This window comes from Vombatus ursinus, unplaced genomic scaffold (assembly GCF_900497805.2).
Source record: "Vombatus ursinus unplaced genomic scaffold, bare-nosed wombat genome assembly UNPS02012602.1, whole genome shotgun sequence".
NCBI classification, from domain to species: domain Eukaryota; kingdom Metazoa; phylum Chordata; class Mammalia; order Diprotodontia; family Vombatidae; genus Vombatus; species Vombatus ursinus.
In genome coordinates, this window is record NW_020952380.1 from 3,771,666 (window position 1) to 3,790,836 (window position 19,171).

A 19,171-nucleotide genomic window follows, 5' to 3' on the forward strand; every position below is an offset into this window, starting at 1 on the left:
TCTCTCTCTCTCTCTCTCTCTTTCTTTCTTTCTTTCTTTCTTTCTTTCTTTCTTTCTTTCTTCTTTCTTTTGTTCTTTCTTTCAACATGCCCATATTAAAACCATTCTACCAGGTAGAAATGTATTATTATTTTACTACTAGTACTCTACATTCTAAACTTTTAGAGTTAAGAGTAAACATTTATATCCATTATCTCATTTAACCCTTGCAACAATCTTGTGAGGGTAGAAGGATAGATATCATTCCCATTTTAAAGATTAGGAGACTGAGGTTCTGATAGGTTGTACAATGTCACACTGATAATAAGTGGTACTAGGACATCAATATTCTAGTTGCTAGCTTGGTGCATATTTTTAAAAATGAAATAGGATAAACTGGAAAAGATATCAGAGCTCATTTAGTCCAAACTCCATCATTTACATCCCAGGAAACTGGATCTCAGAGAGGTTAGTGTTGCCCAATGTCAAATAGCCAGCCTCAGGTAGAACCGGTACCAGACTGGCTCAGTTCACTGTTTTCTCTTATACCATACTGCTTTTGAAATGCTGTCTTTCAAAAAAATTAAAACACATCACTATTCACTATAAAATGTCAGGCTTTAACTATGCTGTGTATGGAGTAGCTCAATATGACATTTTTATTGATCATGAAAACTTTAATTTTCCTGTAGGTCTTGAACGCTGAAATTTCTTGTACTGAATATTTGTCACTGTTTTTATAACCTCCAAATTTGTGTATTTTGGCATGCATATGCCCCCAGAAAGTGGATTAATACACTTGTAAATCTGGGGCTCAATTATCATTCCTTCAAAATAAAAAAAGAAGACAATATTTACACGTGGCTTCTATTTATCATCCTTGTTTTGCTAAAGCATTTAAAAAGTAATAGTCCTTTAAAAATAAGACCCCAATTTGCAAACAGGTTTTATCCCAAAGGATATTTAGGAACAATCCTTAGACACCTGTTTGGAATTTAGGACTGTGTCCCCACAGAATCAGTGTTAAACCTTGTGATTAACTTCACCAATCAGTCTACAAAAGCCTATTTTGTACAAACAATGTAGGCACAAAACCTACAATGTAGCTTAAATACTGTTCCTTAGCATTGAAAAAGAATTGAAAGACACACTGCTAGTAGTTAAAATAGAAGAGATAATTAACATAAATAATTAACATAAAATAGAAGAGATAATAATAAACTATTATTCAAGTCAATAATAATAATAATGATAATGATAAGAATTTATATAGTATTGTAAGGCTTACACAACATTTGTGTTATCTCATTTGTTCCTCATTACAACCCTGTACCACATGTGTTATTATTATCCTCATTTACAGATGAGAACAGTGAGGCTGAGAGAGGTTAAGTGACTTGTCACACATCCAATAAATGTCTGAGACAGGATTGAAACTTGGGTCTACCTGACTCCAAGTCCCACTTTTTATCCACTAAACAACTAGCAGTCTTTATTTGTGGTGAATGCTGGTGCTTGTGGAGATATAATACACACACATCTATATATCTATATTCATCCATCTCTCTCTCTCTCTCTCTCTCTCTCTCTCTCTCTCTCTCTCATGCAGTAGATAGACTTGGAGTCAGGAAGGCTCATTTTACTGAGTTCAAATCTGATCTTAGACATTTACTAGTGTGACCCTGGGCAAGTTACTTAACCTTGTTTGTCTCAGTTTACTCATCTGTAAGATGAGCTAGAGAAGGAAATGGCAAACCACTCCAATATCTTTGCCAAGAAAACCCCAGATGGGGTCACAAAGTGTTGGACGTGATTTAACTGAAAAACATCCATCCATCCATCCATCCATCCATCCATCTATCTATCTATCCATCTTTCTTTCTTTCTATCTGTCTATTTCTTTTCCCTACGTCTCCCTCATGATATTTCCTTTCCTTTGTTAGTTCAAGGCAGAGAGATGTTGGTCTTAGTTTACTGCCACTGCCCTTTCCCTCAACTTACAGATATTCTATCTTCCAACTCAACCCATTAGTTCTTGGTAAGATGAGTACTAAACTCATATTCTATAATCTATACTCTTATGAATTTGATTGTGCCAGCTAGGTAGTGCAGTGGGTAGAGTTCTGGGCCTGGAGTCAGGAAGACCAGAGTTCAAATCTGGCCTCAGATCCTTACTAGCTATGTGACCCTGTGCAAATCGCTTGATATTTTTAAATCAGTTTGATCATATGTAAAATGAGCTAGAGAAGGAAATGGCAAACCACTCCAGTATCTTCACCAAGAAAACCCCAAGTAGGGTCATGAAGAGTCGGACATGACAGAAATGACTGAACAACAACAAAATGAATTTGATATTCGTTCATTCATTTATTTGCCATTTACTAAGTGCTTCAGGAGAGAGATAAAAACTCAGATAAAACCCACGTAGTTACATGGTATTATATGACAAAGGCACTAGAGTAATTTGAAATGAAGTAATATGTTCTTAGTGGAGGGATGGAAGCTCTGAAAGAAATTACCAAGCTAGAAAAGTTCTGATGAAAAAACTGCACAGGATAAGAAGGCATGGAGAGATTTGGATTTGTACCCATGGAGGGTTTATTAACATTGGTGAGATCCGTCCAAGTGATGAAGGAAGTTTTTAGGTCACTGGATGCAAGTGATCAGATTTTGGGGAATTCCACGTTTGACACAAGAAGATTTAACTTGGAAGTTAAATTCTTCATTTCATCTCTGGTGCCTGTGTTTCCTTATGTGAAAAATGAGGATAATAATTCTCAAACTACCTACCTTGCAAAAGGTGTTATAAGGACCTAGTAAGATAATGTACTTAAGGTGCTTTGCAGCCATAAAACACAACCTGAAAGTGTGTTTATCGTTATTATTATTGCTAATGACAATTATAATGGCATTATTATTGATAATGGCAAAAGTGGGATCCTTTTCCTTAGGCTTCTCAACTGTCCCATGCCATATTAGCTGACAATTAAAAACTTTTTTATTTTAGATGTGCCAGTTTTCTGTCTAACTAGTGGTGACATCCAGTTCCTGGTTGAGCCATCATCTTATTGGTTTCTGTTCGGGGCTGCTGTATAGACCACACATCATAATCTGTTCTTTGCACTGGGGATATTGTCTGTTAAATGACAAGTTGACACTCTTTCCAGGTGCTGGGAGTTAGGCTGAGCTCATCAATGGCAAGTGAGATCAGGGAAAGGCTTTATTGGAAGAGGTGGAATTTAAGTTGGGCTTTGAAGGGTGGGTAGGAATTCTTCTGGAAAAGGGGCATTCTAGTCCACATTTCCATGTTTCATTGAATGGTGGTGAATTTTCTCTTAACATCTTTGGTCTTTAATTGCTAATTTTTTAAAGGTTAAGTAAATGATGAATATAGGTGGCTAGGTGGCGCAGTGGATAGAGTGTTGGGCCTGTAGTCAGGAAGACTCATCTTCTTCAATTCAAACCTGGACTTGGATGTTTACTAGCTATGTGACCCTGGGCAAGTCACTTAATCCTGTTTCCTTCAGTTTCTTCATCCACTCACAAAACATGTGCCACAATTTCTTATCTTTCTATATCTGCTTAGGCCTGGAATGTTCTCCCCACCTCTCAACCTGTTCATTTTCTGCCATGTAAAGTCCAACGTCAATCCCATTTTTTTCCAAGAAGATTGCTGGGGTCCTCCTATTTAGTAATAGCCTTTCTCCCCTTGGACTTCACATAGCTCATTGCACTGCTTTTAGTTACTTGTCACACATTTCCTATTATTAAAATTATTTGTATTTGAATCATATTCTACAAGAGAGCATAATCCACAAGAGTAAGGACTATATGCCTTATTACCTTGGCATGTCCCTCAATACTCAGTTCATCCTCTATATACATTAGGTGTTTAATAAATGTTTATTCATATGGAACATATTTGTTAAGAACACTAAGAGCCCTAGATAAAAATGCATCATGAAAAATATATTTGAAGTTGTCCTAAAAGAAATTTAGGGATGTTGAATTCAAACTTAATAATGTTTAACAGTTTCCTAATAGTTCTTTTGTAGTATGTGTGTAATATGTATATATACATACAAGTATGTGAATATGTATGTATGTATGTATGTATGTATGCATTTCCATAGTTTGGGGTTTACAAAGTACATTTCTTACACCCAAGTGGGGTTTCTAGGTAATGGAGCACTGTACCTGGAGTCAGGAAGACCTGAGTTCAAATTAAGCCTCAGACAATCATTAGTTGTGTGAACATAGGCAAGTCACTTAACTTTTGTTTGCCTCAGTTTCCTCATCCATAAGATGAGGATAGTACTAACACCTACATGCCCTAGTTGTGGAGATAAAGTGACCTAATATTTGTAAAGTACTTTGCAAAACTTGAAGTACTATATAAATGCTAGCTATTATCAAGATCATAACAAATCCATGAGGTAAGTAGAACATTATTATTATCATTATGCCCATTTTACAGATAAGAAGACTGAGTTTCAGAGAGGTTTAGTGATTTGCCTGGGGTCCCACAGCAGGTAAACTATGTTACAGCTGGGATTAAAACGCATGTCTCTTCTGACTTTTGTATACAGTGTTCTTTTACTACATCACACTTCCTCTTCTATTAGGGGAAACAGCATACACACAGATAAATATACTACTCTGGGTTTTTTTTTAACTAGTTCCTTATTTTCATAAACAGGAGTTCTCTCTCTCTCTCTCTCTTTCTTTCTCTCTTTCTCTTTCTCTCTCTTCCTTTCTCCCTCTTCCTATCTTCCCTTCCCTTCCCTACCTCTATCTATATGTATGCATACGTATACAAACTATATATGTATATTTTTTCTACACACCCATATATATATATATATATATATATATTTTTTTTTTTTGTGTGTGTGTGTAAAAGGTTTGCTCAGGCGGAAAGAAATTAAAGAGAGTAGGAAAGATTGCTTGTCTCTTCCTGTGTGTGAATAAGATAATAAGAAAAATAAATTAATTCCGTAAAGGACAATTTAAGCTTTACAGGCTGTAGAAGACGCTACAATCTATTCTCATACAAGCTCTGTCATATCATATTGTTTTTCTTGAGCTTATCTGTTAACCACTCAATTTGCCAGCATAGCATTTACGCATAACTCACAACTTCCTTTTTACTTTGCTCTTACATCAGTAGCAAGTAATGAACACATCAGGATGTTTCTGGCCAACAAAACTAGGGCCAGAAGTATTTGATCACAATGTTAGTTATAAACATGATTATAGCAAGAACATTATTATTATTACTATGCCTATTTTACAGATAAGAAAACTGAGTTTCAGAGATGTTAAGTGATTTGTCCAAGGTCCTATGGCAGCTAAGTGTTAGAGCTGGGATCGATCACATATGAAATGGTTTTTGATTTATGGAGTTAAAAGCTCTTAGACACCCTGGTTGATGAACTCTTTCCTCCTGCCACCTCTCCCTCTCCCCAGTATCCTTAAAATGTGTGTCAACTGTATTTTTACTCAAGTTCCTTTGACAAGCAGGGAAACAGAAACAGGAGTTTAAGATGCTGTAAGTATCTTACTGTAAGATACTTACAATATCTGTTTGAACCTGAACCCTGGATTTCATATTTCAGGCTTCACTGCTCAAGCTTGAAGGAATGTCCTTTATTAATGGAACAATTTCTCTTCTTGACCTCAAGTTCTTCCCAATTAGCCTATAGGACCCTTTCCCCCTGAACACTCTCTGACAACTACCTGGCGAAAGTGAAAACTTACCTGGGTTTTTGTAGATACTGAGCACATCCTTGAAGTAATGAGGTAAAAATCTTTCCAGTAAAAGCAGCACATCTTCCAGCTCTTCAAGGATCCCCACAAGTAGGAAATGTTCATTCACGTTCAGTTTTGCTCTTTCGAGGGCCCATTCACCAGGCTCCCTTTGAGGAGAGATATATTACATTTAAGTAAAAAGATTCTATCTAGGAATGCAGAAACAGTATTCTGAAAATCACTTTCAATGTTCCTTCTGTAAACATGTAGGGGTGACTGTAACATTTCTCCCCAAATTTCTTTTTTTTCTGGTTTTAAAACTTTGTTTTGTTGCATTTGATTTTCACATCATCTTCATTTCTCAATATAGCCCTCCCCCATCCCCTTTCAGTGATACATCCTTTATAAAAATTAGTAAAAAAAAAAAGAGGAAGAAAGAGTTCAACAAAACTAACCAAACATTTTGAAAAAATCTGATATTATGCACAGTATTTGACCCCTGTAGTCTTCCACTCTGTAAAGAAGTAGGGTGGGGGAGTATTTTCTTAGATCTCTTCTTTGGCACCAAGATTAGTCATTTGAACTTGATAGCATTCAGTCTCAATTGTTTTATTGTTGTTTTTTTTTCTATTTACATCATTGCTACTGTAATTGGCTACCCAAGTAATAGTCAGAATTTTTTTTTTTTAAAGGGGTGTAAGTAACTAGTGGAACTTACTAACAAATAATGCCTGGGTTAATGGAAAGTACCTCTAGTCAACCCTGGAAGTCATAATATAATTCTAGAAATGAGGTCTCATTCTTTTGAGGCAGCATGGTATAGCAAAATGAGAGACAGCTCTGGAAAGGGAAGATCTGGGTTCAAATCCTGCCCCTGACACTAACTACCTATATGATCTTGGGCAAATCACTTCTCCTGCATAGACCTGAGTTTCCTCATCTATTAAGTGGAGATCTTGGATTAGACAGCCTATGAAGTCCTTCTAACTATAAAATATAATATTTATCCTAAATCATGAAAAATAACTGATATTAAAAGCTATAGTAATACAGGGTGTCCCAAAAGTCTTGGAGCAGTTTTAAGGTATTAAAGTTTAAAACTGAACTAAGATTTTTGGGATGTCCTTTATGGGGTCATAAAAAAACAGGAATATAGATCTTCTCAAACTGTTTATTCTAATGGTTTCTCTATTCCAAGATCCTGCTATTGTGGGATTACCCTGTGGAATCAATCAGTCACTCAATAAACATTTAGTAAATGCTATGGTACTATGGTACAGTGCTATGTACTAGGCACTGTGTTAGGAGTTGGAAATGTAAATACAAAATCAAAACAGAGTCTGCTCTCAAGAAGCTGACATTGACTACCAAGAAAAAAATGACTCAGTCTTCAGAGAAATCTATTTATGATGAGGTGGAGGATGGCCAGCCACATTCCCATCAGAATTCTTACTTCAAAGAAGCCTTTGGTTAAAAGCAAAAGAAATTGGAGTAATAAAGAAGTAAGAAAAGAAACGAAATCAGGAAGAATGTGTGCTTCCTAGTATTCTTGTCAACTGCTTTATCACAGAATCACAGAGTATGAGAATGAAAGGGAACCTCAGAGGTCATCTACCACAATCCATACCCAAAAGGAATCCCTTCTCTAGCCAAAGTTTACCTCTGGGGGAATCTAATCTCTCAGTTAAAAGGTTTATTTTCTGCCTGAGAAAGAGAACTCCAGGTTGCTACCATCACTTTTTCTTTAGACTGTAATATTGGTCCTCTCCTCAATGACTATTCATTAATATCGCAGGGAAGCAGGTTTCTCAGGAAGATATCAGAACGAAAGACTGCATGGTATAGTGGAGAAAGCAATGGATGCAGAATCAGAGGACCCAGGTTCAAATTCTACCCATGTCATTTATTACCTGTGTGACTTTAGGCCAATCACTTAACTTGCTTGGGATTCAATTTCCTCAACTATAAAATGGACAGAATGAACAAGATGGCCTATCAGATCCTTTCCAGCTCTAAATATGTGGTCTCTACATGTGTCTAAAACCTCTTGTGAGCACTCAGTTGAAAACACTAAGAATTCCTTTTTTCAATACACTGATTTGTTAGAATTATGAAACTGATAATAAAGTAATGGGCACATTTTTATGCAATATAAAAAACTTGGAGAGATACTTCAGACCTATTTGAACCACTTTTTCACCAGCGAGGTCAGGCACTTTAAAAAAAATCTCTTGACTCTATGAGCTATTTTTAATTGTAGGGAAGGTGTTAAAGTCCAAGATACTGGAGTATCACCTTCCCTGAGTCATTCTTCTCTATTTCCTCCAGTAAACCTCCAGTAAATCCATATTTCTTAATTTTAAAACATCTATTCTACCCTACTAGACTATAAATACTTGGTCTTGGTCCCCAAGTGGCAGAATGAATAGGGAAATGAGTGAGTGGGAGGAGGGGGACACAACATGTAATAAATATTAGCAGCAATCATTAGGCCTAGAGTAAGAGGCTGCCACCTGGAGGAGGGGCTAGAGTATGGTCCAAGTTGAGAACCAACTGGATAAACAGAAAGTAGGGTCAAGATCAGAGTTAGTAAGGGAAACCGCTCCAGAGGGATGGACGGAAAATAATGAACTGAATCTGAGAGCAAAAAGGTTGGAAGTCAAGGGAAGGTTTACAAGGAGTAAGGTCAATTAACACCATGGAAAGGGAAGAAAGTGGAGCACTGGCAAATGAAAGTTTGTTTCAGTAAGAGACAGCATTCATTTAAAGTAACAATGGGTCAGTCGTGTCTCTTCCTCCCTTAGACGTAGCCTTGTTGTTGTGGATTTTAACATACTCCCTCCTTATAGATTCTTTCCCCAGAGTTCAAGGCTATTTTGAGTGGGAAGACTTCCACCAACACCAGGGCACACAATTTGTATGCCATTTCTTATGTTTTCTCTTCAGATTCAGACCTTCCTAATCTACTATCTACTGGAGGAGATCCCATTGCCTGAGTTCAAGATGGCTTAGATTATATATTTTTATTGTATGTTCACAGTTAGTGGAGATGGGCAAGGGATTGGTAGCTGCAGTTTTGTGTCCAGATGAATGTGCTGAAATGACTGGTGGAAATTAGAGTAGATGTGTCATACGAATGATAATAAGCCACAGGACTAATCACCTGCATAATTGGGAAGGAGATGATATTTTGGTTCATTAATTTCCTGGGGTACCCATAGGCATGCAGGTTTCAGGAGGCCAACCAGCAGACCAGTGTCTGTTACTGGTTGATGACACATAAGGTTTTGGGTAGGCTCATGTGGCCCTGCCACCAGGCTGTAGTGGCAGAGGACAAGTACTGCTGAATGGGCCTCTCTTAAATGGTATACTGTCAAAAGCAAAGATTCAGGTGTGTATTAGAGGCTTATCTTCCTTGAGGTATGGAAGTTGTGCCAACTTATAGTAGAGATCTAGGACTTGTGTGTAAATATCTTGTGCCAGCTGTAGGACCACCTGGTCTCAGAATATAAGAGATGGGAAAGTCAAATCTCCTAAAAATACCTCTGTGTATCTATGTGTATGTAGCTGAGGCTCATGAGACATCCAGAGGTATTCCACGTCCTTAGGGATGAGGATGGGCTCCTTGCTCCCTCAAGGTGATATTATCTGACTTACAACATGGCTTTTTAATATATGTGGCTTTCTATCTAGTACAGTTTTGCCCAGTTGATATTACCCTGCAGAAGAACTAAATATGGGGCCATGGAGTGGGAGAGAGCAGCACACTCTGTGAGAGATCAGCTAGAACCCACTGCAAGAATAGACAGATTAGGGGCAACTAGGTGGTGTAGTAGATCGAGCACTGGGCCTGGAGTCAAGAGGACCTGAGTTCAAAATTCACCTCAGATTCTTACTAGCCGTGTGACATTGGGCAAGACAACTTTACCCCGATTGCCTCCAAAAAAAAAAATAGGTTGATTAGTCTCTTTGATAAACTATTTATGAGGACCCAAGTATTAATTGTACCACTTGTTTTTGCTGAATGAGGACCTAGTCTACAAAATTTCCAGAGGCCCCAGAACCTATCTAAGATGGGACCCATAATGCCAGCTGGTTAAGAAGTTCAGTCTCAAGGTTAGACGGACTGCTGAAAAGGCTATTTATTTGGTCAGCCTGGGAATGGGTGATGAAAGACCTCTATTGAAAATTATTCTCTTGTGGAACTGGACGATGACTTAGTTCCTTGGTTGTACTGAGGACTATAACAGTAGGTTAGAGTCATGCTGGTTTTCCCCAAGGTGCGCAGACTCTCCAATGCACTGCAGATAGACAAAGAAGATTAACAACTCATAGAAATTTTGTGACTAGCCAGAGACAGAATCCTATGTAGGCCAAAAGATTTGCAAATAGGTTGAAAATAAAACTTTGTTTGTTTGTTTGTTTGTTTTTTTAAAGAGTGCAGTTGGTTGCTGGCTTTCTGTACTCATCGTTAAATTTTCTAAAAGTTGATCAGTCCAGGCAGGTGTGTCCTACCTCAAATTCTTGCTAAGGAGCTGGCACCTTGTACCATGGCCTCTTGCCCTTCTTGTTTCTTGACTTCCTGCAAGGCCTCAAGGGCTCCCCAGTGTGTAGCCAGTTCTTTTGTGGTCTGGCCCAACTGCTGCTGGAGCTCAGTGTTCTGCGATTGCAGTTCCAGAGGCTCAAAGACAAGCCAAGAGAGTAGAAGAAAACAGCCATCTCACTGTCTGAACTATGGGGTGGAGGAGTTATTTTTGTTTTGTGTGTTAAATAAGATAGTCTCCTACTGAGCTGAATGCGGTGTGGGAGTGAGGGGTGAGTGTGGTCGATGCGTGCTGAGATTAACAATTGACAGATTTGGAGAAGGAAGGAAGGCATGGTCCAAGGTTAGACAAAAGCAGGCAAACAGAGAACCAGGCTAAGATCAAAGCCAATAGTCCACAAATACTAGGTATGAAGTAGTGAACTAAGTTTGAAAATCAAAAAAGATCCAAATGTGGGGGGCAGGGAGGGGGGAGAAAATGTGTATGCATAGAGAAAGGTCAAGGAAACATCAAAGAGGAAAGGAAACAGAAAGCATTGATAGTAGATATTAGTCTCAAGTAACACATCAGCTGGAAATAGCACCTTTTTTGGGGGGGTAGCAGTGTGTGAGGGAATCCCAGCCTCCCCAGCTGTGGCCATGTGTCTGTATGTCTGAAAAGTAATATTTCTAAAGGCCAGGCATAAATTTTATCTTTCTCATATGATATCCTTCACAGCATGGTTCCTTGTAGTAAGTGTCCAATAAATACCATGATCTGAGACCATCTTGTTCTGTGTTAAAAATGAACAAACAAGCAAATAAAATTTGGTATTTTTAAACAAGAGATCACTTAAAATATAATTGTTTAAATTTAAAGTTTTTAATTTAAATTTTTAAAATTAAAAATTTAAAGTCTAGGTCACTGGATTGGGTAAGAGATGGGATCTCTCAGGAGAAGCAAATAAATGGAGGAAAGGTTATGAACCCTGCAAAAGCAGCATGATAAAGTAGAAGGGGGACTGGACTTGGAGTTAGAGGACTTAAATTCAGATTCTAATTTTGCAGCTTGCTACCTGTATGACATTGGACAAGTCATTTAACCTCTTGGGCCTCAGTTTCCTTATCTATAAAATAAGGGAACTGAGCTAGGTGACCTCTAAGATTCCTGACACCCCTAAATTTTATGATCTACAAATACTTGTGGATTGAAATAACAGATTCAGAATCTTATAAAGATATAAACATGTTATCTGGGAAGTGACTTAACCCGTTGTTGATCTAGCTAACGATGTCAAACTTATGGCAAGTGGGGCAGCCCTCCCCCCCCGCATTCCCGAGGTTTGAAGCAGATTAAAATGTAACTTGGAAATGCTTAGAAAAATAAGTAAAAATGCAATGTAATATAGTATTAATTTGTTGTTTCTAAGTCAATATGTGGCCAAGGAACCATTTCTGTTTTGAGTGTGACACCAGTGATCTAGGAGACTCCTGAAGACTCTAAATTTTAGAATCTTATGCTGATCTGCATTGGTAGAGTGAGTTTCTTCATCTGGGAGATCCCCATATGAATGAAATCATAGGCGTTGTCCCTATTCTTTAGTCTATCTTATCTTTAGTGCTTAAACCTTAATATTAATTGGATGCCAGAAATGTGGGGTGCCATGGATGAAACTGATTAATACAAAGTCTCAGACCAGTGTGCTTTCAATACACAATGTTATATTTCAATTTCATTACAATGTTATATTGTCTCATATATGTATATGTGTATGTATATACACACACACACATACATACACACACAGATACACATATCTTTACCTGCATCTTGGATGCTGTCCACAAAAATATGGTATGATGTAAAATAATCTTGGGTTGGAACATTCAGGATAGTTTTCAAGAATGCACTCATTGATATCCTAAGAAAGAAAACACAGCAGATTAAAATCCAGGCTCTCGGTCATGTCAGTCCATATTATTTTAAGTTCACTAGATATAATTCAAATAAATAGGAAAGTCTGCACAAGGACAACTTAAGAGAAGAAACAGAATTCATGGATTTTATGGAATAATGTTTAATGTTATCTTTTCATCATGACATCCTATCCTACTGTCTAGGTTCGAGTATATGTTTATTCCTGTACCCCAATCACTCAACCGCTCTGGAGAGTACCTGGACATTTGTCATAGGTGTAAATTTTGTACATTTCCAAGGTGAAGAGAGAAAAACAATATTCTAAGATATTTCTAGATTGTTTGTAATTTGAAGACAGGGGATATGTTTTATATTTTTTGTATCCCCCTAACAATTTGTACAGAGCTTTGAAAGCAAAAATTACTCAGTAAATATTTATCAAATGATGAATGGAAACATTGACAAATGGCTTTGTATCAACAGAATTTCCCTGCCTACTTTGTGGAGGTAGTCCAATGCTGACTTTTGAAGGGTTCAGAAATCTGTTAGAATCATATAATTTTCAAGATGGATAGGACTTCAAATCATCCAGTTAAAATCTTGCTTCTCACCATTTCACAGATGAGGAGACAGAGGCCCAGAGAGCAAAGTGATATTTTTAAGGTCACATAATGTTAGAGCTGGAAGTAGAACCATAACGCTATTTCACTTTATGAACCTATAAGGCTGTATACACTGACCTTACTACCACAGGACAGGAAGTTACAAGGTGGAAGCACAAGAAAAATCACCTCCATCATTCTTTCTTATTTATTTAAACATATTTCCACATTAGTCATGTTGTGAAAGAAGAATCAGAACAAAAGGGAAAAACCATAAGAAACAAAAAGAGAAAATAGTAGGCTCCAATCTGCATTCAGACTCCATAGTTCTTTCTCTGGATGTGGATAACATTTTCCATCATGAGTCTTTTGGAATTGTCTTAGATCCTTGCATCACTGAGAAGAGCTAAGTCTATCAAAGTTGGTCATCGCACAATGTTACTGTTACTGTGTATAATGTTCTCCTGGTTCTGCTCACTTCTTTCAGCATCGGTTCACAGAAGTCTTTCTGGGGCTTTCTGAAATCTGCCTGCTCATCATTTCTTGTAGCACAATAGTATTCCATTACATTCATATACCACAGCTTGTTCAGCCATTCCCCAACTAATGGGTATCCTCTCAATTTCCAATTCTTGGCCACCACAAAAAGAGCTGCTATAAATATTTTTGTACATGTGGGTCCTTTTCTTTTTCAATGATCTCTTTGGGATACAGACCTGGTAGTGATATTGCTGGATAAAAAGATATGCACGATTTTTTAACCCTTTGGGCATAGTTCCAAATTGCTCTCCAGAATGGAGAGCGGTTCACAACTCCACCAGCAATGAATTAATGTTCCAATTTTCCCACATCTTCTCCAACATTTATAATTTTCCTTTTTTGTCATATTAGCCAATCTGATAAGTGTGAAGTGGTGCCTCAGAGTTGTTTTAATTCGCATTTCTGTAATCAATAGTGACTTACAGCATTTTTTTTTTAGTGAGGCAATTGGGGTTAAGTGACTTGCCCACAGTCACACAGCTAGGAAGCATTATGTGTCTGAGGCCGGATTTGAACTCAGGTCCTCCTGACTCCAGAGCCAGTGCTGTATCCACTGCACCACCTCGCTGCCCCATCAGCATTTTTTCATTTAACTATACATAGCTTTAATTTCTTCATCTGAAAACTGACTGTTCATATCTTTTGACCATTTATCAATTGGAGAATGACTTGTATTCTTCAAAATTTGACTCAGTTCTCTATATACTTTAGAAATGAAGCCTTTAGAAATCAGAGATGCTGGCTATAAAAATTGTTTCCCAGCTTTCTGATTTCCTCCTAATCCTAAAATGTTTGTTTGTACAAAAACTTTTTAATTTAATGTAATCAAAATTATGCATTTTGCTTTTCATAATGTTCTCCATCTCCTGTTTGGTCATACATTCTTCCCTTCTCCATAGATCTGACAGATAAATTATTCCTTGCTCTTCTAATTTGCTTATGGAATCACCCTTTATGTCTAAATCATGTACTCATTTTGCATCATTCATTCTTTCTGAAAAAAGATCTTATACTAAATGGGGAATGGCTGATCAAACTGTGGTATGAGAATGTAATGGGATACTATTGTGATGAAAGAAATGAAAAAAAAAAGGTTTCAAAAAGATATGAGACTTGTATGAATGGATTTAGAGTCACAAGAGCAGGACCAGAGGAACAATTTATGCTGTAGCATCAACATTATGAAAACAGACAGTTCTCAAAGATGTAAGAACTCTGACCAACTAAAAGATTAACCATGATTCCAGTGGACTGACTGATAAAGAAGAACACTGTCCACTTCATGACTGATAGATGATGACTAATAAGCAGAACAAGAAACACATTTTTGGAGGTGACCTACTTAGAAATTTTATTGCTTGACTATGCTTATTTGATGTAGGCTTCCTTCCTTCCTTCCTGCCTTCCTTCCTTCCGTCCTTCTTTTTCAGTGGGTGGGGGGAGGTGGAAAGAAGAAAAAATGCTTGATAAATGGATGTTCTTAATGATACTTTTTATTTAGCCACCCTCTCATTCTGAAAAAAAAATATTCCTCTCCATCTTTTGTAACAAAGAAAAAAAGGAGAGAAAGGAAAAAATAAGGTAGTTAAGTCTAATTAAATACACAGTACTTGAGTCTGAGAATCCTCTATACTCATAATTTCCAACCTCTGCAAAGAAGGGAGGGAGCTACATTTTCTATCACTCTTTGGAGACAAATTAAGCTTTGTATTTAGTATGTTCTTTCCAATAATATGGTTGGTAGTCATTTTTGTAGTGTTTCTTGGTTATTTTTAATTATGTATCAGTTTATAGAAAATTTCCATGCTATATGTATATTTTCCATTCATTGTTTCTTAGAGCACAGTAATATTCCATTACTTTTGTGTACTACAATTTGTTTTGCTATTCCCCAATTAACGAAACTCTATTTTGATTTCTTTGCTACCACAAAAATTCTGCTATGATTTATTTGGGGGGTCTGTCTATTTTTGATCTCTTTTGATCTATATGCCTCATAGTGAAATCTCTGAATCAAAAGGTAGAGGCGTTTTAGTCACTTCTTTAGCATAACCAAAGTATAACTCTTTGTATTCCCCTCTGCACCCAGACCATTGCTTAGCAGATAATACATAGTAGACATACAATAAAAGCTTACCAAAGGAATGAGCCAAAGTGATAGTGGGGATGGGAACAATTTCTGCCACTTTATTAGAACCCTGAAACTTTCAAGGTCCATTGGAGAAGAAGGCAACATATTCAAATTTCCAAATTAAAAACTGCATTTACATTTTTAAAAATTCTTCTTTTCATCTATATTAGTTACCCATCAATGGAATGAGTTCAAAAGAGTTTCTTTTAAATCCTTTGGTCATTGATAAAACTAAAGAATCTTCAACACAATCAATCCTGGATAATGTCATTGCACATAAATAAATGATGATTTAGCTGTAAGATCAAGTTGAAGAAGAAAATATGTTATGAAGACATACTTATTTAGTTACAGATTTCTTCAGTATTAACTGATTCCACTCAAAGCTGAAAGATGAGGACACCTTAGGGAATTTGCAGAAAAGACAAATACTTTTGGTCATTCACTGACTCAACTCTCATTGGAAAAGTGAAAACCAGTGAAAAACACTGCAATTTCCCAAATGGGAAAACTCTGAACCCAGATAACTGTACAGGTAATCTAAGCCTGTCAAGCTCTTCATTTTCTATTGTTAATGTCCTAGTTTCACCTGATCTGAGTGGTTGAATCTAGTGTTAGGTATTTAATCTTGATAATATATTTTGGATTTTTTTGGTACTTGTCAAGCTATTTCTGTCATTTAATAACTTCTAAAGAGTAATGCATTTTTATCCTTTCCCTGCATAGAACACTTTCAGGCTTAGATTGTTTCTTTACTTTTGTGACAAGTTAAATTCTTTGAAAACTTTCCCCTCTACGTTTTTACTTTTCTCCACAGCTCCTGATGTTGCAGTCAAACCAATCTATTTACCATTTACTTCTTATGACTTGCTAATTCTTTCCTTTGGGTCTTACCTTATGTCATTTTCATTCCTTTGAAATTTTTTAACATTTTTGATACAAATCTTCCTAAAATGCATTATCACAAAATCACAGAATTTAAGTGTTGGAAGGGACTCAGTGGACATCTAGTCCAGCCCATATCCTTATGGAATCCCTACTCTGACATCTGACAAGAATTCAGGCTTTGCTTTAAGATCTCCAAGAGGAGGAAGGGGGAGCCCACTGCCTGTTGAAGAAGCTCATCCTACTTTTGGACAGCTTAAATTGATTTTTTTTTTTTTACATTGATTCTAAATTTCCTTCTTTGGAATTACCATCCATTCCAGTAGATAAACTACATTGAACATAAATCATTTTTCCTTGATAGCTCAGAGTCACCATTATGTACGTTAATTTTTGTACTATACAGTGGCATCCTCAAGAGGTACTGACGTTGGTTGGTTGTCGTCCTTCGTTCTTGAAGAGGACCAAAATGACACCACTATGTTGGAGTCAAGGGGTAGTGTATCCAACCGTGGCTGATCAGACCAATGAGAGCTCAGAAGGTTGTACCACAAGTTGGGCAAAAATTGTTCACATGAATATTTGGAGTGGAGATGTCTCAAAATTTGCACATTTCATGTTTCTTTTGAGCTACTGCAATTCTGCTTCCCTCACAGAGCACAATCCCTTTTTAGATGCAGGTATGCCATGCTGGGTGGTCCTTTGCCAGTATCTCCCATGACACACAATCAATTCCAAAGTTCAAGGTAATGAGGTACAGGGGGCAGCTCGCTCCTATGCATAATGCCCCCAGAGTTTGAAGAAGAACTTGATATCCAACATAAGTACTAATCTACTTTTTAGAGTTCTTTTGTTTTCTCCCTCTGCTGTTAAAATGGCTTCTCATCTTTATCAGGATATCTCCCTTGATACTGTCTTTACTTGTGTATATTTATATGGGCCATCAGCTGAATTCATTGTGAAAGTACAAGTGATTTTGTGACCACTATTTGTTTTTCATAGTCTCTTTTTTCCTCTTCTCCTCTCCTGCCCTGTTCTCTCTTCTTCTTTCCTTTCTTTCTTCCTCCTTTTTTAATTTGTAAATTTTTCTAAACACCCTTTTGTTTTTATATCATGTTCATTTCTAATTATATCCCTTCTTTCTCCTTTCCCTATTGAGTCGTTCTTTGTAATAAAGATTAATAAAGAAAGAAAAAAAACCAATCAGCTCAGCAAAACTAACACATCCACTGTGTCTGATGGTATGTGCAGTGTTCAATACCCATAATCCTCTACCTCATTTTTTTTTCATTTGCTTCTGTATTACCAGTTCTATACTGGATGGCTACAATAGAAGTCTGATCTATGGGTAACTATGGGTAACATGTACTTTCCAAACATGACTTGAAACTCACCCCAAGGGCGTTTCATGTTTAGATTTAGTCATCTTAATTAGATGATGAACTCTCTGAGGGAAGGGATCATTTTCTTCTAGGTTTCTCAGTCCCTATGACACTTAGTCTGATTCTCAGCCCAAAGTAGGGATTGAACTAATGTTTGTTAATTTCCTTCAATTACTTGCAGGTGTTTTTTAGTTTCTACACAGCTCTTATAAATATAGACCTATGGCCTCCCTGTGGTGTTGTGAAGGTTTGGGTTCTTGACAACTTTCTCAGTAGAGTTCAAGCTTTTCCATGTTCTTCCAAACTAGGAAAACTTTTAGAATGCTCCTGGGGATGGACTTTATATTTGTCACCTAAAAACCAACCTAGCTAAGTAAGTTCAGAGAGAGGTTTATCAACAGATTGGTTGGAGGATAATGAATATTTTAGCCACCACAACTTTAGAAGATTATCTCTTAACTTGTAGAGAGGTCATAATCTGAATTAGTGGAGTGAGTACTCACATCTCTACTTAAAGTATCATAATTTCATAGCTAAGTTTTTATATCTGTGGATTTTTCAAATGAATCAGTTAACTTCTTTTTCTTAAACTTTTCTTTGGAATCTCCTCCAAATGAAGTTGATGGACACAACTCTCTCTAATTCTACAACTGTGGACTAAATTTCAGGAACACAGTATTATGGGGAGGTAGGGTGGTATAGTGGAAAGAACACTCAGAGTGAAAGAAGACCAGAGTTCAAATCCGGATCAGATGATTGCCTACCTATGTCACCTTGGGCAAGTCACTTACCCTCTTAAACCCCAATGTCCTCAACTGTAAAATTAGGGGGTTGGATTAGATTGCTTCTGAGAGCTTCCAGCTCTGTAGCTATGAAAGTTCTAGAATGGAAAGGGATCAAAGATATTGACTAGTCCAACATATTCATTTGAAATTTAAGAAAACTGAGGGCCAGAGAGGTTACCTATTCAAGGTCACAAAAATAACAAGTAGTTAGAACCAGGAGTGTGTTGGAGCCAGTCAAACCAAGCTCATAGGAGCTAATTGTTAAGTTTTCAACATGAGCATTTACACTTTGGAAACTGGCATATTCTACAAATCAGGGTTTGATTTAATTATTTTATCAGTTGTCTAGAGTTAAGAAAGCAATGGAGAAAATGTTCATAATGTAAATTAAACTTAAAAGTGTGTCATGAGTATATTTCTCCCCTCCCCCAGAGAACTGGTTTTTAAAAAAACATTTACCAGCACACCCCTGAGGAAAACCTCTTCCTTGAACACTTCTTTTATGTGAGAAAATTTTCCCATTTTACCTCTTCCTTTCCCTTTCTCCGAGTGCATCTCTCTTTCTCACCACTTTAATTTTTTTATATCGTTCCAACATAATTGACTCACATTTATGTCCTCTGTTTATGAAGACTCCTTCTAATTTCTCCAATAATGACCTTAGGAGTTGCATGTA

General features: G+C 37.0%; 1 protein-coding gene across 1 annotated transcript in view; it reads right to left on the minus strand.

The window, feature by feature from the left end:
* The window catches only part of UST (uronyl 2-sulfotransferase), a 384,341-nt gene that overhangs the window by 43,948 nt on the left and 321,222 nt on the right, over window positions 1-19,171 (minus strand). The window contains exons 6-7 of the mRNA XM_027857975.1: window positions 12,077-12,174; window positions 5,740-5,897 (exon numbers count right to left, since the gene is read on the minus strand). Of these exons, the coding sequence (XP_027713776.1) occupies window positions 5,740-5,897; window positions 12,077-12,174 (256 nt within the window). The remainder of the gene's footprint in view (window positions 1-5,739; window positions 5,898-12,076; window positions 12,175-19,171) is intronic.